We start from the raw sequence: 25,808 nt of genomic DNA on the forward strand, positions 1-25,808 counted from the left end.
ACATTGCCGCATCCGGGGTGTCAGGGACCCCAATGCATCAGTGGCGCTTTCTGCATACCGACCTGATATCATATGGGGTGTCAGGGACCCCAAAGTAACGGTGATACAATTTACATACCGATATTGCGGCATCCGGGGTGTCAGGGACCCCGAAGCACGGATGACTGCATATCGACAATATGGCCTCCGGGGTGTCAGGGACCCCAATTTTTTTCCATGTCGGTAATCATAATGCACGTTTGCATGTTAGAAATTGAGTAAAATAAATATATAAAAACGTAATGTTGATGTAAAAAAAGACCGAAAATAAATATTGTATGTATATACATATATGTGTATATTTAATTATTCATTTTCACTAAAGTGTATAATATAAATATTATAGGTTTACTTTTTAATAATTAATCTTTCATGTTTTAACCCTTGTGTTGCAGGATATGTAATATTTTTTGGATATATAGGTCACCAAAGAATTCTAGTTTATGAAGCAGTTATTATTGAATTTAGAAAAATGTTTTTATCTCAAATAACATCTAGCTCGAGAATGACAATTAATAGTTTGTAAGTAATACACGTATTTCCAAAAGATGTATTATAAGATTATTAAGTAGTCTAAGTTTTAGAATAGGTAATTAAAAGTAACATATTTTTATATTAACAGCTTGGTATCATTAAGTATGAAACAAATATGTAGATCACATATTAAAGAGTTTCATAAACATCAGAAAGCAATGTATTCTGTCTTTAATGGACAATCAAAAGCAGATGTAGATCCAGATAAATTTGGTGAAGTAAGATGATATAAATATGGATATATTCTACATTTTTGAAATTTTTTAAACATACTGTAATTATTTTCATTTTTGCAGATAAATAAGTGTGACAATAAAAAAGTAAATCAGTATGAACAGGTAAATGTTTATCATAATAAAAACATTATACAATTAGAAAGTTAAATGCTACTTCAGAGATATTATTAATGTTGCAGAAATATGAAGATTCTGATTCGAATATATTACATTTTGAGAGTTCAAGAAAATCACTAAGTAGTAACTATAGTAAGATGATAAAAAATTAATATATTTTACTGAATGATAAATAAAATATGCAATGCAATCATTCATTAAATATTCTTTTGTTATAAGTTTCAGACATTAAAAAATTACATCCACATCCATTATCCAGTCTCATGAATATTTATACCATTGTGGATAATGAATTTCAGAAGAACTGTATAACAGTCTCATACAAAGATAATGGTAACACGAATATGTGTCATATTACTATTACATGGCCTCGTAACATGATTTTTGCGTCTGACGCATCCAAGAAGAAACAAGCTGGACATAATGCAGCACTGAAATGTTTACAGTGGTTGTATGAAAATAATTACATAAAAGAACAAAGGCCAGTACTATATAGTACCAAACAATTGAAGGAACTTCTTTTGGAATCTACAAATCCTATTCCAATAAATATTGAGTCAGAACTAAAAAATGAAATAAAAGTTTTAATTAAAACATTTGAAGATGTAGGGTTTATAAATAGTACAAATGTATATTTAATGCTTATAATTATGTCTATTACATATAACAATTATTTGTAGGATATAAAATCAGTAATAACCAAATCACCTGGTATTGATATTGAAAATCCGGACCTAGAGGAAGTATCAACAATTAAAGTATCGTCAAGTGTTTCTGCAGAATTTAATGCTACATTAACAAAAATGCTGAAAGAAAGGAAAGATAAAATCACCAAATTACCTATTCACGATTATAGGTATGTATACGTAAATACGAAACAAAAAAAAAAATGATTAAAGTACTGATTACATGTATGTATACTTTACTAAAATGTTTCATAGTTATTTTTAATTTACCAAAATAGAGTAATTTTTTTCTTTAGAGAAGAAATACTTAATTCTTTACAACATAATCAGGTAGTATTAATTAAGGGAGACACTGGTTGTGGAAAAAGTACTCAAATCCCACAGTTCATTATGGATGCATATACAGAACAAAATAAAGCAAATGAATGTAATATAATTGTGTCTCAACCTCGTAAAGTTGCAGCAATTTCTTTAGCTGATCGGGTTGCATCGGAAAGATATGAACGTGTTGGTGATATAGTTGGCTATCACGTACGATTTGATAATAAACTGCCACAACTGCCTGGTTCAATTGTGTTTTATACAACCGGCGTATTATTACGAGTATTAGAAACGAATCCTACTTTAAAAGGAATATCACATGTAATTATGGATGAAGTTCATGAGAGAAGCCTACAATCTGACGTGTTACTAAAATTACTTAAAGATATATTGAAGAATAATCCATCTATAAAACTTATACTTATGTCTGCAACTATAGATGTGAATTTATTCAAACAATACTTTTCCTGTGAAGTCATTGATATTCCTGGAAGAACATATCCAGTAAAAACGTACTTTAAGGAAGATATCGAGATTTTTAAAAACAACGACGAACGACAGAGAACTGAAGTTCCTTTTGACAAAATAGTGGAACTAGTGCAATGGATTACTAGAAATAAACCGCCTGGAAATATTTTATGTTTTCTTCCAGGTTGGCAAGAAATTAAACATGTACACAAGTTACTTAAAGAAAGAAACATAAATTTATTAATATTGCCGCTTCATTCGAAAGTGCCATTTGAGATTCAACAAAAGGCTTTTGAACCAGTTAGTGGAAAAATTATTTTAGCTACAGATGTTGCGGAAAGTAGCATTACTATTAAAGACATTAGTTATGTTATAGATTCTGCTATTAAGAAAGAAAAGAAATGGTATAAAGGTGATTCTGTACCCGTATTGCAAGCCAATTTGATATCAAAATCAAATCTTCATCAAAGGTAACTTTTACATAAAAGCATCGTGTTTTTATATCGAAAAAGAAAGGAAATATAAAGGGTGTTTTCATAAATATTTAGGAAAGGAAGAGCCGGACGCGTTGGACCCGGTGAAAGTTATCATTTAATTACAAAAGAAGAGTACGATTCATTAGACTTACATCCAGAACCAGAAATACTTAGAACACCATTGGAGGAAGCAATTATTATTAGTAGAAAACTTAGTAATGAAAATATATTTGATTTTTTTGATAGTATGCTTAATGTACCTGATTTTGAAACGCTATTTCATGCTCGAGATAATCTAAAAAAGCTTGGTATTCTTGATGACAATGAAAACCTTACAAGCTTAGGAAAGCGTGTATCGCATTTTTCATTGGATCCTAGACTAAGTAAAGCAATAATCTTGTCCTGTGTTTTCCAGTAAGTAATACATATTCATTTCTATCAAGTTATAGGTATTATTCTAAACAATTATTTTTCACTGTTTAGGTGTTTAAGACCGATATTGTTATTAACTTCTTTACCATTGGGCGAAAGTAGTGTCCTTTCATTGAGCGAAGGGTCAAATGAAAAATCAGCTGTTAAAACCAACAAATTAGAATTTCATAAAACGAGCGATCACATCGCTATGATAAAATATTTTGATTATTGGAAATCGTGTAACGAAGAACCTGGCGATATTTATATTCCTTCCTTCTTTCATATGGTAAAGAGTAAGTTTGTAAACTATTTTTGAACATAACAGTATTTGCTTTGATATTTGAATCAACTGTAAGTTTATTTGTAGAGCTCTATGCATTGCATATGACTGAACTTAAATCCAGCGGGATGCTTCAGTCATCTAATACCGAATTCGCAAATACGTGTTGCGATAATAATGAACTAATTCGAGCAACATTATTTGCCGCTACAAATTACGTACTAAAGAGATCAGCCTATGGATTTAGAAGACGGTTTTTCGTCAAAAAAGAATCATTCACATCTGAGTCTGTATATATTTACAAGAATTATTAATAAACAGAAAACGATATTGGTTTATATACCTACTTCATTCTTTTGTAGGGATGGTCGATCGGTTGTACTTACAAGTACAAGTGTAAACTATAAGAAGCAAAACTGGCCCAGTAATATTTTGACCTATGTTAGAAAGATGAAATTTGCTAGGGGACATACAGTTTTTGAAACAAGCATGCTGACACCCCTATCGGTTTTGTTATTTAGCCATAATGACGTTCGATGCTGGGAGGTACGCTCTTCGTGCTCAAGTCAATATATGTTTAACCTCTTTCCCTAAAAATTAAAAGTATTTTTCTTACACCGAACAAATGAGCTGTATAGCATGTCGGTTCTATGAACGCGATAAATAATAAGTGACATGCTACGTGTGTTTTTTCAGCAAAAAAATATGTTAAATATTATTCGTTTGCAGAGAAAAGCAAGCCTTCCTTTTACTCGGACGAACGAAGTCGTTATTCGCATAAATAATATAGAGAATGTAAAGTTCTGTAGTGACAAAGAGTTCGTATTTTTATATTTACTTTCTGCATGTTGCGTTTCTAAAGCTTATTTCACGTATCATTGTCTTTTTTCAGAACGGCGGAATTATTACTGAGTTTACGAGATATATTATGGAAGGTAGTAAACTACATAATTGATAATGAAGGAGGAGATCTTAATCAGGATAATTTAATAATGGTTAAATCTTATAAAAAGGAACTGATTGATTTCATTGCAAATATGCTGCAGGAAGCAGCGACTGATATCGATTGTACTAATTAATTATAGTATGTATTAACAGTAATTGTAAATTGTTATTAGACAATACTTTCTGTAACTTAAAATTGATATAAATGATGTATATTTATAAATGTAAAAGGCACTTTTAAATATAAGAAATTTGTTTATATGCAGTAAGATTATTTCATTTTTCCCACAGTTTTCCTTTCGGTTATCTAATAGTTTCTGATTTCTCAAAATTTTAATGGAAAAGACAATTTTTTATTTCATACATTTTACTGTTTACCGATAGATAGAAATTCCAGTATCATTTTTAAAACGTGTATTGATTAAAAAAAATCATACAAAAATGGAACACATTAAAAAAGTGAGACGATGGAATTATTTACGGACACCTTTTATTACATATTTTTTTAAAATCAGACTTTGAGTCTTTGTCGAGAGGTGGCCCCATACTTTTGTCTGGAAATGCATACATTAATTTTAAACAAATCTTTCTTTATAATACTTACTCGTAACGATAGAATAATATTCCCTTTTTTAACGATTTATAAAGTATACCTACTACTATCGCTATTTCGTTCAATATATTAAAATCTATTTTGTATATACATTTGGCAGGTACATTGAAGCGTGCGCTTCTGATATAAATATAAAGAAATATGAAAAACATTGAATCTAAAATATAAGAACTGTTAGAGGACGGTTTCTGTTTCTTTAACAATTGCTTTTCATTTTCACGTATATTCATATATTAAATTAACGCGATAACAATAGAATATATTAGGATATATTTAAAGTTAATATAAAATATATATAAATAAAATCTGTATCATTGATAATGAATACAATTAACTATATCTTATATTGCAACAAGAAAAATAACAAAATTATACTAATCTATATATATGTATATACAGTGAAATGTTAATGAGTAGCTTTAAAGGAAAATATCGTTTTCTTCTTAATGTTTAGGAAAAGTTATAACAATAACACATGTATTGTAGTAAAAAAATAGTTGTAAATTATTAATACCGTTTTGGCAAGATATCATTCATGTTTGTGATAAATTGAGTAACAGTATTTTAAGAATATGTAATAATATAATAATTGAATAAATCTGTGAAGGGTAATCTTCCAGAATAAAATTTGGAAGAATTTCAATTTTTCTAAAGGATTTCCTGCATTTAAAAATAATTTGCTAAAATCTAAAACAATAGTGTTTAATAACTTCTTCTTTCCCATCGACTAGCAATAACGTTCTGTTATTATTTATTGATCATATATTCATAATCTTCCCATTAAAAAATAATATTGCACACCTCCGGCCACTATCATTAAATTAAATCTTACAATGGCAGTTTATAAACATTGCAGACCATAATCTTTATATGATTTCTATTAATTATTTAAATTATTCTTGTTGATTTAAAAAAATACAATATTTAACGATTATATAGTATCATAAATATATTAGAATTCTGATACCTAACTCAAGTAAACTAATAATATATAAACTTTTTTTTTAATAGCATTTCTATACTCTCCTCAAGTTAACTTTAATTTATTTTACCCGTTTGACGAACCCCTAAACGCATCGCGTTTGATATTTCATTAAATTATCAACAGTAAGAATGAATAAAATCCTTTGCTTACGATTTCTAAAAAGGAAGAAGCAGTATACTGGCCGTGGACTTAAACAATACTAAATACGTGTATAGAAAGGAAATACTTGTTGCCATTTTCTAAAGTCTCTACCCTGATGGCAACTAGATTTTGATTTTAAACGTATTTAATACTGTTAAATAGTGAACTTCGTCTCCCTGTTTCAGAAAAAAGAAGAAAATTTAACTTTCAAATAAATACTTACTAATCCATTAACGTTATGATATTTCTTCAATAAATTTACAAACTCTCCATGGCAAAAGAAGAATTCTCCATTCTTCTTTTCTTAATTTAATTTAATCCTCATTAAATTATCAAATCGCATCCCCAGCTCTGCAGGGTGGGAGAACAGTGATGAAGCTCTCAGTCTCGCTATCACTAGTGCTAAAGTTGGTCCTCTCTGAACCCCCAACATCATTTCTGATGGCAAACGATTGAAGATACATATTCTTCTCATTAACATCAATACTCGGATCAATAATATTGGAAAAATTAGAATTGTCAGCGAGTCTACGAAAATTTCCAAAGAATACACTGTCGGTACCAACGCTCTCAGCTCCACTCTCGCTAGCTCCATCACAGACAGACTCTGTTTCGTCAGTTTCAGAGACACTGCTCACTTCGTGTCTGAGTAATTGCTTATGGGATCCATTGCTATCCGTGCTGCTCAGATACCCACTGTCCTCCACTTTGATTCTGGATGGTTGACAACCAAAAGTATGATTAGTAGAGTTAATAGATTCGTAGCTTCTCGAGTGCCTTTTGCAAGTATGAGCCTCTTTCTGATAGTCCTGCCTAGATTTCTCCCCCTTCGTACCCAGTACATGATGACACTGATCCAGGAGCTTCTTCATCTCCTTCTGACAGCACCGAGCGTTGCCCCAGGAGGAGAAGTTCGTCTTCGATTTTTCTTTCACGGAATTGTTCCTGGAATGCGTACCTACCTGGTGTCTACACCTGGCTATTGACTCCTCGGACATTCGAGGCTTGCAACAGCAAGGAGGACCAGTGGTCCCTACGTCTAGATTGTCGCTACGGACAGGAGCACCGTTGCTGGTCGTAGGGTCACCCGCTTCGGCAGGACTCCTGTCCCAACCGTTTTTTGACACAGGGCAGGGGGCGTCTTTCACGCGACGCGGGGGCTTTGGGTGCTGATAGATATCCTCTGTCGGGGGTAATGGCACCACGTCCGGTTGATTACTCGGTTGTCTCTGTCGCTTCAGCTGTCTGCTATCAGGGGTCAGGTACTTGCACCTTTTCCACGATACATCATCCACGTGTCCATTCAACGACCTGGTACTATTCGACAGGTTGCAATCCCTGATGTTTGATCTCAGTCTGGCTTCGTAGATCTCTCGGAGGCTACCGTACCCACGTTGCAGGGGTGTGTTGCTTCTGTTCGAGTCCTGATCACGAAAGCTACCCTTGCTCTTGAGCAGTATCTGGGCTGGCCTCTCCAAAGAGTCCACGTAGATCTCTTCAGGAACGTCCTTCTCGTAGTTAACGTCGTCGTTGATCTTTAGCTTCATTGGTTTCCTATCCAAAGTGTCGGGCTCGTATTCGGATTCGTCTTGCTTCACGTAGTTCTCAGGTGAATCCTGTACCTTGATGGTCAGGTGGCCTGGGTTTTCAGGCTCGTAACGAATCTCCGGGCCTGAATCGTCGCTGCAGGCTGGACTGTCGTAGCCGTCGTTCACGTACACCTCGCTGACCAACGAGTAACTCTCGGATCTCTGCGAAGAGATCAGTTCAGGCAGACTGTTGTAATAGTTCTTCTCCACGATGTCTTTGTTCAGTTTATTAGACATCATTTCCCTGGTTCTGGTGTTGATCACCGCGTTCTGCATCGTTAATTCCTCGTCCATCGGCAGAGCTGTAGACAAGGAAGGGCTGGACTGATCGGTAGACTCGGGTGAGACCGATGATTTTCTGCTGGACTTTGATCGCTCCAGACTATCCACCTCGTAATCGGTAATGGTACCTGATCTGGAATGATGTTCCAGTACCTTAGCGTCAACCATCTCGCGGATCACCGCGTCCATAATGCGTTTCGCCGTGTTTTTCGCATTAGGCAGCTCGTTGATCATGTCTGGCAGTTCCTTCGCCGATGGTGAACTCGCGTTTACTTTCTTTCCTCGTTTTACCGAGGAGCTGTCGTTCGAATCCATCTTCTCGGTTTCTTTATTTCTACTCTCGGAGATTGCTTCCTCCTTTGTGTCCTCCTGTTTCTCGATACCCTGGCTCTCTAGAATAGAATTCTCCTCCATTTGTTTGATGAACGAGTTCTCTATTGCCTTCCTCACTTTAGCATTCATAGTGTTGTTTCCATTTGAATCCACCGAAGGATCCCCGTTTCTTTGAGAATAATAATTGAACTCTTCGAACATTGACTTGGTGGAGCGTTTCGAAACACTGTATCTATCGTCCGTCTCTAAAATTTCACTTCTGGCTACGTTTTGGAAGCTTCTGGCCATGGTTGGATTATCTTTCCACGAAGAAAACTTTCTTGTCAAACTCCTCGTATCTGAATCAAGGTCCTGTTTAGCCAGTTCCTTTAGATATTCAAGGTTCTTACTGAAGTTCTTACTGTTCTCTTGAACGATCCTTTGACACTCATCCGAGTTCTTCCAACGACGCTGAGGAGTTAATCGCACGTCTTCTAGCCAGGCTCGGACTTTGCTCTCACCAGGATTGGCTTGATCGACTTCCGGAAACGCGGGCGTGCCACGCAGGTAGTCCGTGCAACCGGGGCACCCTGTGCATCGTTGAGACTTCCGTGATCTCGCGATCGACTCTTGCGCCGAGTTCGAAGCGGATTGATGATGCTGGCCCTTGGTATCGCATTGCTCCTGGCTGCCTTCCTCTTCCGGAATACTGACAAGGGTAGGAACGAACCTCTTGGCGGCCATCTTGTGCTTCGCGATAGAGATGACCTCCCGGATTTTGAGAAGGAACTCGATGGCTGCTGGAGGGGGAGCCTAGAAAAATTCCCGGCTGTCTTTAAATTACCTCGAAATTATCAGCAGACGAAGATCAAACATGGCGGTACTTAAATGAATAGTAAAATTGAATTGCCAGTTGATCTACCTTAAAACCTACCGATAAAACCTTCACTTACGAGTAGCAATTGCCTGTCAAAATAGGCGGGGTTGAAATACAATTTTCTTCTTTGAGCACCGGGTAGCACAGGAGCATCTTGCTGATGGGGATTGTCTGCGGTCTCCACGACTCGTACATCCTCTTCCGGAATCCTCTCACCTAAGATCGTTCCGGATCCGAAGCAGGCCTCCGATTGGTCCAGATAGACACAATGAGGATGAACGATAGCCGATGTTACCTGTTCACAATCCACATCCTTGTTTTTCTACGTTCTTAAAATAAAGTTGAAAATTTTAACCGCAAGTTGTTCGATTCTACGCACATTTGTACGGACGTTTTCGAAGCCATGTTCACCGTCGCTTGGCGGAAGTTCGTCGCCCACATCGCTTTCCGTGAGACCGCTGTTTGTATCGCTTTCAAAGTGTCTGGAAGCAGCGAGCAATGGGTTGTTCTTCACTAATCCGCTTACTTCCCTACCGTGCGACAAGCTGATCTCCGGTTCCTCCACGATCTTTCTCTTCGCCTTTTTACTGTGAAGGTACAAAGACACGCTGGCGACATAGATCAACGCCAAAATCACCGAGGACAGACCTATGGCTGTGTATTCGGTGGCGGAGAGTCCCTGGGAGAGCTGGGTCGTCGAGGAGAACGTCACTTCTCGAACGTCTAAATGAAATGACATTTTTAAGGAAGGAATTTAAAAAAGTATCAGAAGGGAACGGACGATGCCTACTGTTTTTCGACGGTGATCCAGCCACTCTGAAAGCCACGCATGGTGTGAAAACACCAGGAAGCTTTGATTTCGGCGATGCATCTCTGCAGACGAGTTTCGCTGTCACCACCCGACCCTCCGCCGCCTCTCTTAATCCCGTTTCGCCGATCCACTGAAACAGAATTTCATAAATAATTAATTTTAGGAATTCATTTCGAACGTGGAATCGATGGCTATTGAAACGAAATTTTGTTACAGTACCAGGTTTCCCTTATTTCTTTTAAGGAGCATGAAATTTTAAAATAACGTCGCATTCACGAGCAGGATCCTTCTTATTATAGCCTTGCATCAAGCTTTTTATAAGTAATTATCGAACGGGGATGCAATATTTCGTTCATTTACCTCGGATAAACTGTTTCTCGTGAAATTACGGTTGTACTCTTCCAGTTTGCATTTCATTTAAAAATCCAAGTCTTTGATTAGTCATAAAGGAAAGGAGTAATGTTACAAGTGTGCCACTTTTGATACAGTTCATTAAATTTAGCTATGTTAATTTTTCTTCGTTTCTGAAGCACCTGACAGTGATGGAGTCCGACATACTAAATTATTCGTATTCAACTAATTATTTGATAGAAACATAATAAACTGTACAAGTTAAAAATATTCTACCAAAGAAAATTAAATAAACATTTGTTTACAAATTTCATTGTTCCTTAAAAACCACCTTACCAGTTAATTAATTAATTACCAATCAACGTATACATAGTTCTAGTAAAATTATCAACCTTTTACAGAGACCACTGTCAACACTGTAAGTCCTGTTTTCTTCTTTTAAAGCTTCCGCAGAAGAAAACGATCATTCCAAAAGAATTTTTCTGAAACAATTATCTCCATAACGGTGACTCAACATAACGGTGATCAGAAAGTGGCTCGCGAACCGGAATCATCCTCAGCATCAGTTTCCAACCCTTCGTTCCATTCAAAATTTCTAATAATTCGACAGCTCCGATTGCGACATTAATTTCTAACAGCATAATAAATAATTTTGTATCAATTAACGTGACGAACCTGTAGAAACGTCCTGCCCTCGTCGCGGAACAGTCTGAAGGGTGGCTCGGTGTCCGAAAGGTTCCTCAGCTCCGACCATCCTGCTCTTCCTAATTGCTGGGCACCGGTTATTCCGCAGACCGGTGTCGTTACACCTTCGTTCAAATACAATTTCTCTTATGATATATCAATTAAAAATTTAACACAAATTCATGATAACTCGAGGGCGATCTTAACGACAGCAGTAATTAAAGTGTTAATTTTCAAATTCCAAATTCTGCTATTATTGCGATAGAAATTACCTTCGAATCGAATTTCCGCGTGAGGGTAGATTATCTGTCCCCGTTGGGGTAGAAACACGTACGGCACCTTTTCAATTTGACCGACGCCGCTGATGAACCCAGCCACATTGCACTCTGCGAAAAATTAAACCTAAAAATTAATTCTGATGATTTCATGTGTATGCAGGAGGCAGCTTGCAATTTTCGCTCGGATATCATCTACGGTGATCTGAACGCGGTGCGATTTACAAAGTTCTGTATTAAAACTCCGGATGCACCGCACGAAAGTTTAATGGACCATGAACGTATACCCCGAGAAAGAGATTGAAACGTGTCGGTATTTCTTCGAAAAATTGTCCTCGAAGTGGAAGCTAATATTTTTCTAATGTCACCTATGAGTGTTGAAAGAATTGAATTTTTTTAACTGAATTTTTCGAGATCAAAAATGAATACAGTTTACGTTGTTGACGTGCAGTTATTTCGTCGAAAGAACAACGACGTGGAGCATTCTAAGACCGGTTTGATTAGGCATCAAATTATTCGCGGTAAATTTCGCGGACGATCCGAACGAATTCGACCGGGGCTATTAACATTTTAACGAGCGACTTTCCTCCTCTTCCTTGGTAGCAGATGTTAAAAATTAAACGGTATGTTTTACCTCGCTTCGGACACGCTCGATGTCCAGAAACTGTCGAACGTGGAATTTACTCGAAGAAAATTAATTGTAATTAAAGAAACCCCCTAAAGGATTATGAAAACTAAGAAGAAATGCAATAATTCAATAACATCGTGTCAAACTCGCTAAACAGCTTTAAGATTATTTACATGCATCGTACTTATTAGGTAAAGATTAAGTTTCTGACAAGATATCCATTAGAATCACGCGAAGAGTAAATTAGATACACCAGCCGCAATTTCTAGGAGTCGAGTGTTGAAAGGGGAAAAAACTACTGGTTAACCACAATCTCCTCGTTACCTACAGACGAATGTACCTTCGTGAAAATTCCTTGTAACCACTAGGAATTTCTGTAGCAAAGCGAGGATTAACCTTGATGCATTTCTTTCTTGCATTTTTACTAGAGACGAGAAGAGGAACACAGGAGTTAGTGGCAACGTTACAAGTTTCTTCTCTCTTTAGGGAACGTGTCTTAGACTGCGGTCGAGTTAGAATGGAATCAAGATGAAACGCCAAATAAGTAAAGGTTGTTTGAAAAAAAATATTGAAGAAAGTTCTATAGGGTATACCAAGCTTTAACTGATATTAATGGATCAATAATAATAGAATTTTTGGACAAATAAAAATGAAAAGGTTTGAAGGCAAATAGGAAATTAGAAAAAGAATGAAATATTTTGGAAATGGTAAATTATTTTTCATTTTTTTGTTTTGAGATTAGTGTAAATAGTATAAAATGATCGAGGAATTAGAAGAGAAGGATTCAGACGAATCTGGACGATCAGTGTCACGACCTTAGATCGGTAAATATGCGCACGGAGTTCGTGCCATTTTCTCTTTGGGAACACGTGTACCGTCTTCAACAAACGTGCGTACTTGTCGAGGAAAGTCTAAAGATCTACGAGACTCTCCCTTGAGCTTTCTCCTTAAGGAACAATGATGCCCTACTAAGAGCAACCAGGCCGGTTGAAAAGTTCGTAAAGGATCTGCTTGTCGAGTGTCTTTGCTTCGTGTTCGTTGCTTAAATCATTGGATAAAATGAATATCATTCACTATTCTCCTTCATTATTTTAAAAGTTCTATTCTAAGGTTTGGAAATTCGAATATTTAAAAAATTTGGTATTAGAAAATTCTAGGACTTTAAGGGGCTAAGATTCTAATTTTCTAAAATTCTTAGATTCTAAGATTCTGAGATTCTGAGATTCTAAGATTCTAAGATTCTAATTTTCTAATATCCTAATTTTCTAACATTCTAATACCTTAATTTTCTAATATTCTAATCTTTCAATACCCTAATTTTTTAATATTTGAATAATCTAACATTCTAATATTTTAATACTCTAATTTTCTAATATTTCATTATCTTAATATTCTAATATTCTAAAATTCTAACTCTGCCCACCCCCTCTAAAAATCCCATTTCCGCTAATGAGTATCAGTAGCGTACCATTTCCAATCGATCGAGCAATTCCAACGTGTCGCATAATTTTGATATTAGATAATTCTAATACCAGCTATCGCGCAACCAACCGGGAAGCAGTCCGTTAAAATGACGATTTCTATGCCGTGAAATAAACAGTCCTCGAAATAAATCTGTTCTGCGAAACACTTTCAACAATTTATCGACCCATTAAACGGACAAAATGAACAAACCATATGTAGCTAGACTCGATATTATCCTATAAATTTTTCTCATCGTCCAATAACGTCCATATCTTCTCCACGTGGAAAAACTAGAAACGTTTCTTCATCACAAATTCGCCTTAAATTATGTTCGACGCTGTCACAGAGAAATGTACATTGTTTCTGTATTGTTTATAAACCAGTTGGCTGACGCGTTATAGGTGACAGATAATTTAAACATCCTCTTAAATGTTTAATAGAGAACGGCATTTTCCGGAATAACCCGTTCTACTCATTGCGAGGCATTCCAACCGAGTGTACAGTAGGTACGTTAAACACTTAAATCTTGATAAACGGGGAAGCATTATCCTATTGCGCTCGCTCGTTAAGGAACCGGTACCATCGACGCGATTTGCGATCGTGTTTAGTCGCGCGATGCGATTTATATTTTATACACTTCCCTCTTGAAATTACCATAATTCCTGCATTATACAATAAAGCCAAAAAATTTTAAACGAATCATCAAAGGGTTAAAATGTCCATATCGATTCTATTAGACTGTAAGGATAGGAAGATCACGAAAGATTGGATTGTGTTCTCACTTTCATGAAGAGGCCACATCGAAGCGGTTCTTTCATTCAACTCCATTCGAACGTCGGTGTTTCCTCATTAAGGCGGCCGCGATTTACGATAATCGACGGCGGAGAGCAATTAACGCCGGCAGCTCTCTTCTCAGTGTCCCCGTTTACTCATAGGATCGCGTTGCTCCGGCTACCTGCGTCTTCGATCCAACATCGGATAACGACTGGTTGATTAACGATCGGCAAGCTCGACCCGAAGAAACGAGTCAACGGGGACGATCCACGCCGATGAACCCTGACCTTCGACGAACCACCATGAATCCACGAAACCGAACCGTGTCCCCTAACCGCGCTGATAGATAGTGTCACTCGGAAATAGGAATCGTGGAATTATGGGACCGCTGGTGATAAACCGGGGCAGAGGTTACTTCGAGTCGGCTGTATGTCTTTTATCGCACTTATGGAAAGCGTTTCACTGTAGGCAATTAAATTTTGTAAAAATTGTATTTGGAGAGAGAAATTTTAGAATTTTAGAATATCAAAATTTTAGAATTAAAAAATTGTAAATTTAATAGCATCGAAGCGAAGATAATGAATAGCATAGACAGAATAATTACAGGTAATCATAAAGGCTGGCTATTAATTGTAAATTATCCATTACAGCAAACACCTGTAAGTAATATATTTCGATGCATATTTTTTTCAAATCCAAATATGAATTAAGTCTGACTAATTACTGCTTACACCACTGATATTACATGTCCTATGGGATTCAGCAATTAACAATCTTTTTTCGACGACGTAATGAAAGGGTTGTAAGAACGTGCAAACTACATCATCTTACTGGTCGTAGGATGAAGATCCGCTGGACACGGTTGGCAAGAAAGAGATATTGTTTCTTGCGGTACTTTCGATCAGTGGTACCGTGTGTTCTGCTGGTCTCCGTTCATCGAATGCAGCCGTATTCTCGCGAATCGGTTATTTATCGGTCGCATAGAAGATGCGAGCGGCCTTGGGGACCGCAGGAGACACACGACCGTTTGACCCTGAAGAACCACGGCTAGCACCGGTTCGACTTCGCGATTTTTCCCATTGCTTACCACCGGCTTACAAACCAGACGCTGTTTAAAAGGGATGCATACATGACTATTTAATGCGTCTATTTAAAACCATTCACGAGTTCACTGGGCAGAATTATTCGCGCGAAACCGTGCACGGTTATCTAACTGTAAATTCCCTTTTGCGACAAGCGCTACTGTTTTATTCATGGATAATAAATCGACAAATTTGGAATACGGTAGAAATTCGAGGTTCGAGGATTCCGATGGAAACCTCGTTCCCAGGCGACGAAGAAAATTCGCTAAGGGAGGGAATGAAATATCATCGTCACACGGATTCCTCACGGATTCGCCTGTTTCGTGGAACAGGTAAGACTGGTACCGTTTCTTGTTTGCTGAGGAAAACTGGCGGCAATTGATGAGAGGAAAACCTGTGAAATTTATGGGGATGCCCTGTCGCGGTGACGCGACACGGGGCTGCAAAAAACAGCTGTTCCCGGTGGCGATATAATTGATGTTCTTGCACGGTTCGCTGCATACCATCGGGATAATTTAATGGGATAATCATCGCGGTAGGTTGTTGTTATCTTGATTTTCATCAACGCGAAAACCATTCAAGGAAAATCTATCAACTACGTGTAAATATGAATAATGGTTTCGCTAATATTTCGTGGGCGTGATGAAGGCAATTACCAAGGAAATGGAATGATGGATATCTGTATCTATAAATGAATCTTTTTTTGATGGTTGAACAGTCGGATGACCAGAGGGAATCGCATTAGTCGTTGAATATTAAGCATCTCGTAGATGGAGGCGCGATTAAGGTTTCGAGTGTGCAATTGAAAAAAATTCAAGTATACAGCACGAATGCTTGAGATATCATCGATTGGCTCTCGCAAGAATCGTCCGATAATCCTACTTGGAAACTTGTAACAGTAATTTTATACCAATGTCCACTTCCGGTCGAATCAGTCTTCCATCATTTTTCCAGGGGATATTAGATTTTTCCTGGATAATTGATATTAGAATTGCGTGCGTCGAGGTATATCGGTTTGGAGGTCTTCGAAAGATTAAGGTCACAGTTGTAACACGGAGAACAATGGAATACCATTAAGATTTTTATCAAGTTCGATTGGAATTCTTATTAAATGCAAATGGTTTCTGATGCTCTCTGCTACGAATAAATCAAACGTATGCAAATGATATGAAGACACAGGAATGTTATTGCAAGATTCTGAATTATTGGAGGAAGACGTCCAGGTGTCCTTTGGGTGCTCGACAACGAACGGAAATTAAGTTTCACGTGTACAACACGGGAAGGTACGGCGGTTTGTTGCAGCTCCGGGGCTCAAACTTACGAGATGAGATCTCCGAGTGACCTTCTTGGATGAACTCGAAGAATCACGTAGATGTACTACTCTACCGATGCATTATGCACTTTCAAGTACTTGATGAGTTCTTTGATTGTTATCGTCAAAGTTTGCTTTGGGAAATTGGGTATTCAGGGTAATCGAAAAATAATTTTAAGATCGTGTCTCTGGTTAAATGGTTAAAAAAATAAATAGTGTTAATGTTTGCTAATAAAATTAAACATTCACCAACAGCTTTAAAATAGTGGAATGGAATCGGTGAATAGGCTAAGGTCGTGTCGGGTCGTGGACAAAGTTCATGCATTAGAAAAGTGCATTCCAAGGAATCTCTACGATTCTAAGCAAACCGATAAACTATCATGGGAATTACCTGAACGATTTAATTAAATAACGTCACTGAGATTTGATTTTGGAATGATGATTATAACATGGATATCATACGCCTGAATAGAGGAATGAAATTATAGTGTACAGTGAAATATTAATCCTTTCTCCCCGACGTACATCAAATCTGAAGCGATACACGAAGAGTTTCATAGATGAGAAAGATATTACGGCAGGTAATAAGCTTTCGGTGGATGCATTTTTCTAATATTACACGAATCCTCCTCTTGCACGATGAATAAATTACAATCGCGATTGAAAACATGCCTACAGGTTTCTACTATTGTTAATTAATAATTCATAGTAGTTTTACAACGTGGATTGTAGTTTGATGACGTTGACACTTTCTACAAGACCACCTTCAAAAATCTTCTTCAAACATCATTTATATTCTATGGATGTCGTTCCATAGAAAATCATAATTCTTTGTGAACCATGTTAGGGAGGTCTTGAAAGACACTATTGTACATTTATGCTCAGTCAGAATTTCCGTTTGAGGATGATGCTCTACAGTGTTTCATCGAATTAAAATTTTCAATTTAATTAGTCTAATAATAAAGCGATCAATCATTCGAGGACAAGTGCTCTCAATGTAAGACCACCAATGGTGAACCATACTCGATCAGGGTAGTTTTTAATAAGGTAAATAAGGGATTGTAGGATGACGGACAGTGGTCATTGATTTCGGATCGTGATCCACACGCATGACGTGCACTAATCAGTGTAGATGATGTATCATCCAATCTGCCTGGTATTATGGAACGAACTTTAATAGGTGCCGCGAAACGTGCACGGATCCCATAAGGGTCAGAAATCGTGAAGGTATTCCATTATTATTCATAGCTTGCGATCAATCGACGAGCTATTCAACGAATCACGATTTTCTGTGATTATCAAGAATCTTTCGTCTGACTGATAAATATTCAAACGTCTTCTTAATTAAGTACCTTCTATGGTAATAGAGATATAAACTCAACCGTGTATCGAAAACCTTGTCTATCTTTCCCTACGTACAATTTTTAATGAATTAAAAAAATTTTTAGACTAATTTTTTTGTTAATACTCAACTAGGCGCGAATCGAAAGCATTAGTTGTAACAAAAGTCCATTGTCTCTATTTTTCTATGTAAATTTTTGCTAAAATTGCATAAAATGATTATACAGGATTTCCTCATTAATTTTATCACGACGAATTCCGCAAGGTTTTTTTCACACCTCCCCATATCTCATTCGTGCATCAAAGTTCCCAAGGTGTCGTCTATGCTTTCGAGTCGTGGTTTTCGCGATCCTAGAAATTCGAGATCGTTTCTACGAGTTGCCAGAGGTCGTGGAGATTTCACGAACTGGCAAAGTGAATATATTTCACCATACAAAGTCGCAAATCCGCGTGAGATCTCTAATCGCTAATTTACAACTATGCAGGTAAGTACCTTCTAGCGCGAATACCTTCATTGCGATAATTTCAGCAAGAATTTCTCTTGAACACCTTAAATTTTGAATTTATTTCTTAAGTGCAGCTCGATTTATTTTTTATGTCCAGAGGGTTAATTTTTACCTCAGATACCATCTATAATTGCTCAGAAGGAAAATTGACATTGATGTAATAATTGATACACAAAATTAAAGGAAGGCAGTTTGCGGAATGATTACTACTTAAAGTGACTTATAATGAATATTTAAATCGTGTCTGTTACACGGTCATTTAAGAATTGAACGAATCAAAAATGGAAAATACAAGGTTTGTAGATTGGCTTCAAGGGAATCTTTCTTACCTACTAATTTGCTACTGAAAGCACAGTCTCCACGTTTCAAATTGCAAATTAATCCAATTAGTCCATTAAGTTTCACCCTCTGATTATGTTGATTTAACTGCATGTCTTGCTTGCTGATCATGCAGATCGATTAATTTATGGACGATAATGAAGGGTACCTTTCAGCTTCAATTCATTAGGCGGATCGAACTTTAATTTTTCGTTTGTAATTGTCGTGAAAGAAGGGCTGCAGCACAGGTGGGCCGGGTTCCTTAGTTTCGTTAACAAGTATTAGAATTCTAGAATTTTTGAACTTGGCAATTTTAGAAATTATAGGAATTTAAAATCATAAAATAATGAGGGAGTTAATTTAATTTTTTTAGGGGCAGCAGACCCACCCTAGCTCCCACATAATTACTCCAATTAACTTATTTAGAGCCATCGAATCTTCTTCGCTCCAATTCGCACCCCAACCCACCCAGTACAGTTACCCAGAAATTATAGAAAATTAATTATATCCAATTACCCTGATCTAACTGTAACGCCCAGAATAAAGGGACAACAAAACGCGGAGCGTTTATGATTTTGCCGCGGTCAAGTTGGAAGCGCGTTGTACGAGAACGATTTGCTCGAAACAGCTGGAGCAATCATTTCTGATGACACGGTTCAATTGAAAACAGTACGTGCAGGTAACTGCTCGATCACGGTTGAAGGAAATTTCAGCTGAGAGCACGAACGATGAAGTACGAAATAGAATTCATATATTTCTGCAACTTCTCTATCATTACTTATACATTGTATCCTGTGAAATGTCCCTCGTGGAAGCTACAATCACCAGGATTTCTACTTACGAAGGACTAGTTACTTGTAGGGTGAAAGGTTAAGCTAATGACACTTGAGATAGTACCGCGCTCAAAGGAAAACACTTGACTCGGCTAAATTACTGTTTGGCGAACAGCATTCTCGTACAGCTAATTTAAAGCTTAATATCTAATCGTTTACGATTCATTTATTTCGCATATTGTCAACGGATGCAAATTAACCCTCGGACGGCGGACCATGGAGAGAGCCTCTTAAAGCGGCGCCTAGGAGTGCAAAGGAGTTTTTTAAAGAACCAAAAAAAAATCACAGGACTTCTGAATCGCGATTCAGGTGATTGCGGACGAAATGAGCCATTACGAAACGTACCACGAGTGTTGTACCGTTGGGTGCACTCGATTCTTTCTGACCGTATAGACGATATCGAATTAAATAAAAAAGAAGATACGGCGAAGGTTTCGTTCGTTTAAGATAGAAAGAAAAAATTTGCATTCGTTCTCCTTGATTATTTCTAACGAGAAATAACCGTACGAGTGGAGGATTAAAACGGCTTACCATGAATATCATTCACGCAGATGTGAAGATCCTCCCGGAAGGTAGGGAGACCGTAGTTGCATTGGCAGGTGCAGGTGTTGTTCGGAGGAACGAGTCCTGCCGTTGAAGGACTACGCGTGTAGGGGCTCGCTGTGCCGCTGCTAAGCACCGTGCATGCCTCCGTGCAGGATCCTGAACAGGTATAATTTTCGATTATTTCGAATAATTTAACCTCCTAGAGTAATGAAAAAAATTTAACAATTTTGCAAAGTATTTGACCCTTGAATGAAGGAGATGGGTCAGTCATAAGTCGGACTTAAGGAGTGTTTAATGAAATAACACAAAATTTGAGAAATTATAAATTAAATTTTAAATTTAAAATAAATACTGAGTCTGCAAAGACATGATTTTTAAATTTTTTCTTAGGTTTATAACAAACAGCGATCGCGAAAGAAATGCTTATTCGAAGAAATGTGCGTGAAAGTCCTTTCGTTTTGCAATCGTAGAAACTTCAGTCGTTTCACTCGTGCGAGTAACTGTACCAGCGCGCGTAATTCGAAGATGAATTTCTAAGATGAAGAAATCCGCATGGCGGTGCGGGCGCGACGTATAGTCCAGGTGAAATACAGCTGTCAAACCGTTACATCGTGATTTCACGATAAATATGTTGCAAACTTCTTTTTCTCCCTCTCGAACAGTATTTCTGCCCGGGCAAAATCTCGATGAAACTTACTCGTTTCAACTCTCGTTCAATTTTTCTATTTTTTTCTCTCAAAATATTCCGTACCGTTTCTCGACACTGCAAATCATGATTACGCAATTTACAGTTTCGTTCCGTCGCGATGAGAAATAGTGACGAAGGTTACTCCACTCGAGAAGAGGTGTATAATTGCAGCCGGAAGCCGGCTTACCTTCCAACGTGAAAATGTCTCCATCGGAGTGCCTGATGACCGAAAGCTCTTGACAACGCGCAGTCTCGAGAACGTTCAAGAAGCCCGCGAGGAGGAGAACTAGAAGACGCATCTTCCACACAGCATTCTGAAACAAAGTGGAGCAAATTACCGTAAATTTTCATGCTAAACGTGAGCGACGAAGAGGATGTAGTTTGTCTTTCGCGGTGACGGAAAATGAAAGAAATTATAATGTCCCAAAGTCAAATGGAGATATCTTGATTTTTATCACAATTAGCTATGAATCATACCTCTAAATTGCCTGTAATTATTTACCTAGTAATTGCTTGACGTATTAAGGGTTGTACGACTTCAGCAGACGCGGTGATGAAATTACAGTAAGTACAAGGTTAAAATAGACGCGCGGCCCCTGGGTCGACTGGAATTAATGAGAGAAATTAATCAGCATTAAAAGCCTCTCAGCTGTTGCTGCTGGACGTGTCGCATGAAATCTCTTTCTTGCCTCCCGCCATCGAACTGTTCCTGGCACTTAGGGAATAAATCTTGCCGATGGAAAAAAAAGTCGCGTGCGCGGACTTCCTCGCGTTTCTAAATCATCCCTGTCAGCGAATTTCATGAAATAAAAAATTCCTTGCCGTTATTCGTAATCGATTCGATGAATTGAAAAATGGAAACGTAACAAAGTATGATTGAAAAATCAAGTTTCTCCTGTAACGGTATATTTATACTGTTAATAAATTGAAGAGATAGTTGGTCGAAAGAAGAGACAAATTACAGACAATAATTGATAAATTGACGAGGAAAGTCGTCGAATGTGAAACGGTGAAGTTTCTTAAACACGTGCGGTAGAATTACCGCAAGTAGTAGATTGTTACACGGGTCATGTTACTTCCGTGGCCAAAAAAGTCTGCGAAGAATCTTCTTACAAGGTGGAATGGTATCCGAAGCGAGTACACGGTCGCGGTAGTTGCATAAATTGCACGTTCGATGCGTGTCGCGAGCGGTGCATCAACGCGACGTGTGTCCGCGTTATGCACAATCGAGCGGATGGCACGCGTAAGATAAGCCCCTTATGGAAAACGCGCGGGAATTCCTTTTCCAAGGTTCAGCGAATTTTTGCGCTTTTTCTTTGATGACTTATTGGGTTCTGAATATCCTTTCTTGTTTTGGAAGATTTGGAATGATAACGATGGGAATTGAATGAAAATCTGGAGGAAAATTAGAAAATTGTTAGAAAATCTAATGGCAAAAATTAGAAAATTATTAGAAAATCAAATGGCATAAATTAGCAAATTATTGGAGAACCTAATGGCAACTTCAATCAAATGTAATTATTGCAAAAAGAACTGGTACATGTTAGTCCTGCCAATGGTACCAATTAACAGCCTCATTACCTTCTAATTACCGACAGACTGAATAGCTCCACTCGTGAGCGATACCGTTCAATTCCCTCTCTCATGTCAATTGAAATTTACAGCACAGTATCTCTCCCTTTACGACTCTATTGATCTCTTCCTAATAGAATAAAATTATTTGCTAACTAAAAGAAATGACCAATTTGTCATAATGCACAATATAAATCACTGTAATACGACTAAAAAAAGAAATATTAATTCAATAAAACACTTAAACCTTTGTTAAGTCCCCAGGATTTATTAATGACACTATTGACGATTTTACTGGCGTTAGTTTCAAAATTTCAGAACTTTGAAAGAACATTGACACGAAAGCAAGTGGTGACGTTATGCTGATTTGTCACGATCCTAAAATTTTTATTGAAGATTTTTAAATTTTATGTACAGAGGCTTTAGTTGATCAATCCCCTATCGTTAAAAGAGTTGTCATAATGAATTACGATTAGGACTTAAGCTCTAACAGGTGTTGAGGTATCAGGGTGCACTATTTCACGTAACAGAAAGAAAATTTACGATCGACAGATCGCGTTTTACGAAACGATTACGGTAAGGCTCTCCGATCGTTAAAGTGGAAGAAAAGGACCGAAATTAGCATATCTCAATAAAAATTTGATATATTTGATTTTAATTCCTCGTGGCTGGAATTGGCTGTGCATTTAAATTCCAATTAATAAGACCATGTGTGGTCTTTTCTTATTTTTCTTATTTCTTATCAAACCTAATATTTAATTTTTAAATTAAATGTTAATTACAGCCTGAGACTATGAAAGAATTAATCATATTCAGTTTAAAACTCCTTACAATTGAATTGCTTGAGAAGAGGGTATCAAATGCTCGTCACGAAACACGCATGTATCCCCATTTTCCCTTGAATGTTCAGCATAATCCTCTGCTAATGCAGCCTGAATGCAGCTGATAAATGCACTGCAATTTTGCTGATAGCGCATCGTTCGCAAGGACTTAATTATGAATGGCCTGGATGAGAATGTCGTTAACTTGAACCGCAATAACATTTGTAATACCATATAAATCTGTTTCTCGGATCTCGAATATCACCGACGCAGAAAATTCCATTATTTAATATTCATCATCCGGACGATTATTTTTTATACAATCAGGTAGTCGGATCGCGAGTTAACCCTGCCTTTTCACGGACACGCGTCGTTCGATGATAATCAGCCACGGTCCGCGGGTGCGTGATACGTTTCCGGTTTATAATCCGAGATTATGCAAAGCGAAGAGGTCGTGGACGAGCAAGGATGAAGAGCAGATTGTAGATGGCACGTGACCGATTGCACTGCGAAATGGCGCGTTCTGTGTCAAGGTAGATTCCTCCAGAGATTGCATCTACGTCACGTGCTGTATGGCAATACGGAATTCGTCTTCCTTTTCGAATTTCTCCATTGTCTGTTTCGCGCAAGACCGCTTTATATTGATTTATTTTTAACCGACTTCGAAAAAGGATTAGTATATTTTTTTTCGTGGACCAATTGGAACGAAACCTTTCGCATTTTGTTCATTTATATTTTTTTTGGCGTTCATTTAATTTTATTTCTACAACCATCACCCGTTTCATAATAAATTTAAAGGAAACGAGGACGTCACTGAAAAATTCCACCGATCACGTACAATAGAGTCAATGATCCCTCGATCACAGATTTCACGGACGATCCATGTGCATCCTTTCGATGGTCAATGGCGAACGGACTCCCGTCTTCCTGTTATTTGCTGGTCGGTCCCTTTAATAAAAGGCAAGGCATCGCGAATTTGCCCAAGTGGTTCTTCGAAACCAACTTATCCATTACACATGGGTGACATACGAGCAAATCGAATGATTCGCAAACGAGAGACACCATTTTCCTTCAGATACCACGCGCGTGTTCGATGACACTGGCCGAAGTGCTCCTTTTACAAGATGTTTCATAAAATGTTGGAATAATTTTGAAGATAAATATGGTTAAGCTAAAAGCCTTTTAAAATCGAGCTCCTTAAGATAATCTTCGAGTTTTACTTCGATTTATCGCGTCCTCTTTTTTTAATTCAATCATACAGGAGGGGGATTATTGGTGAAATTTGAAATTGCCAAGATTCTAAGGGAATTATGGTTGAGATGCTAACACGTCGATGGTTCGATCGAAGCATCGGGTAAGAAGATAACTTCCTCGTTTTTCCATCCAGGGAAACGCGTTCCCTATCCCATAAAACATCCTCCTAAACATTTTTCTCCCATTATGTTGTTAATCTCTCTATTGAAACCGGTGCGTCGGCGCGTATTACATTATTAAAATACCGTTTCGCGGGAGTTTCTTAATCCTTGGACCGTTAGTTTTGGCGAAGAACAAGCTGTCGCGATTACATCCCCGGTAAAATATTAAATAATAGTGTTAAATTACGTGCTTTGCCCTTACCCACGCTCGTAGCTGCTTTTACTCGCTTCCATCACTTTGCTTTTTAATCATCCTTCCCCCCATTTCATTTAACCCGGAGAATCTTCAACTACGAATTACATTTCAGATTGCAAATTTTGAAATAATTTATTTCTAAGAAATAGAAAACATTTAGGAGATAAATCTGTAAATAATTTTCCTTTAGGATTATACAAAACTGATTGGGGATTAGCAGAGTTAAATGTCGGTGTACTTTCGTAAGGAATTGTAAATTCCTAGGAAGGACAATATCGAGCCAGGTAATGCTATCGGTTTACAACTTGTATACGAGTAACACGTGTGTAAAGCACGTGTTTAGAGAGCACCGAGTCCCACGATGCAATAGGAAGATGGTTCTGTTCTAATACGGAAATGCTTCGGCAATGATTGTGACAAGGGACAAGAAAAATACTGTTATAGGATCCCTGACAAGGTGTTTTCATTACCCCGAACACGGTTCTCAAAGATTCAGGCTGAACTATTTTTTCCCTCAACACGAAACGAAATGTATCAGATCTGGTTTCAGCATGTCCACGCGTAGAAAGCGGTGGTTAATTCTATTTATTTCCTTCCATTCTGGGTTAGTTAACACTTGTTGGATCGGTTAGGAACCGACTCTTAAGCAGTTTCATTTTTCTCGAAATCAAAGCTTTCCCTTTTTCCAGATGAAACATTCGAAAAATTCCTGCTCATCGAGCGGTGAGTTACTTTTTATTAACCGATAAAATTCGGTAATTATGTAAATGATCTGGAACGTAATGTTAGAGAAGGTTCGATCGAAATCACTGATGATGATCTTTGGTGCAGAAGGACGTGGGTCGATGAAGATTTTTAGACAGAGAAAGTTTATTC

The 25,808-nt window shown here is 37.4% G+C and overlaps 2 protein-coding genes across 3 annotated transcripts in view; one reads left to right on the forward strand and one right to left on the reverse strand.

The window, feature by feature from the left end:
* The first annotated feature begins 184 nt into the window (after window positions 1–184).
* Window positions 185–4,771, forward strand: LOC117606136 (ATP-dependent RNA helicase DHX30). 2 transcript variants are annotated; one of them, XM_034328192.2, is made up of 14 exons: window positions 185–315; window positions 435–561; window positions 662–791; window positions 870–911; window positions 989–1,058; window positions 1,146–1,531; window positions 1,607–1,782; window positions 1,909–2,871; window positions 2,950–3,291; window positions 3,361–3,584; window positions 3,659–3,857; window positions 3,934–4,117; window positions 4,301–4,389; window positions 4,464–4,771. In XM_034328192.2, the coding sequence occupies exons 2-14, from the start codon at window positions 512–514 to the stop codon at window positions 4,648–4,650; spliced, it is 3,042 nt and encodes a 1,013-aa protein (XP_034184083.2). In that variant the 5' UTR covers window positions 185–315; window positions 435–511; the 3' UTR covers window positions 4,651–4,771. The 2 variants fall into 2 exon arrangements, with proteins under 2 accessions (XP_034184083.2, XP_076544394.1); XM_076688279.1 differs by lacking the exons at window positions 3,934–4,117; window positions 4,301–4,389; window positions 4,464–4,771 and having other exon boundaries at window positions 3,361–3,577; window positions 3,659–3,824.
* A 796-nt stretch (window positions 4,772–5,567) lies between these two features.
* The window catches only part of sha (shavenoid), a 48,255-nt gene continuing 28,014 nt past the window's right edge, over window positions 5,568–25,808 (reverse strand). Inside the window, exons 4-11 of the mRNA XM_034328642.2 lie at window positions 21,116–21,242; window positions 20,226–20,396; window positions 11,434–11,547; window positions 11,153–11,286; window positions 10,106–10,256; window positions 9,695–10,038; window positions 9,392–9,610; window positions 5,568–9,251 (exon numbers count right to left, since the gene is read on the reverse strand). Coding sequence (XP_034184533.2) covers window positions 6,588–9,251; window positions 9,392–9,610; window positions 9,695–10,038; window positions 10,106–10,256; window positions 11,153–11,286; window positions 11,434–11,547; window positions 20,226–20,396; window positions 21,116–21,227 — 3,909 coding nt within the window. The 5' untranslated portion in view covers window positions 21,228–21,242 and the 3' untranslated portion in view covers window positions 5,568–6,587. The remainder of the gene's footprint in view (window positions 9,252–9,391; window positions 9,611–9,694; window positions 10,039–10,105; window positions 10,257–11,152; window positions 11,287–11,433; window positions 11,548–20,225; window positions 20,397–21,115; window positions 21,243–25,808) is intronic.

Source organism: Osmia lignaria, chromosome 1 (assembly GCF_051020975.1).
Source record: "Osmia lignaria lignaria isolate PbOS001 chromosome 1, iyOsmLign1, whole genome shotgun sequence".
NCBI lineage: Eukaryota > Metazoa > Arthropoda > Insecta > Hymenoptera > Megachilidae > Osmia > Osmia lignaria.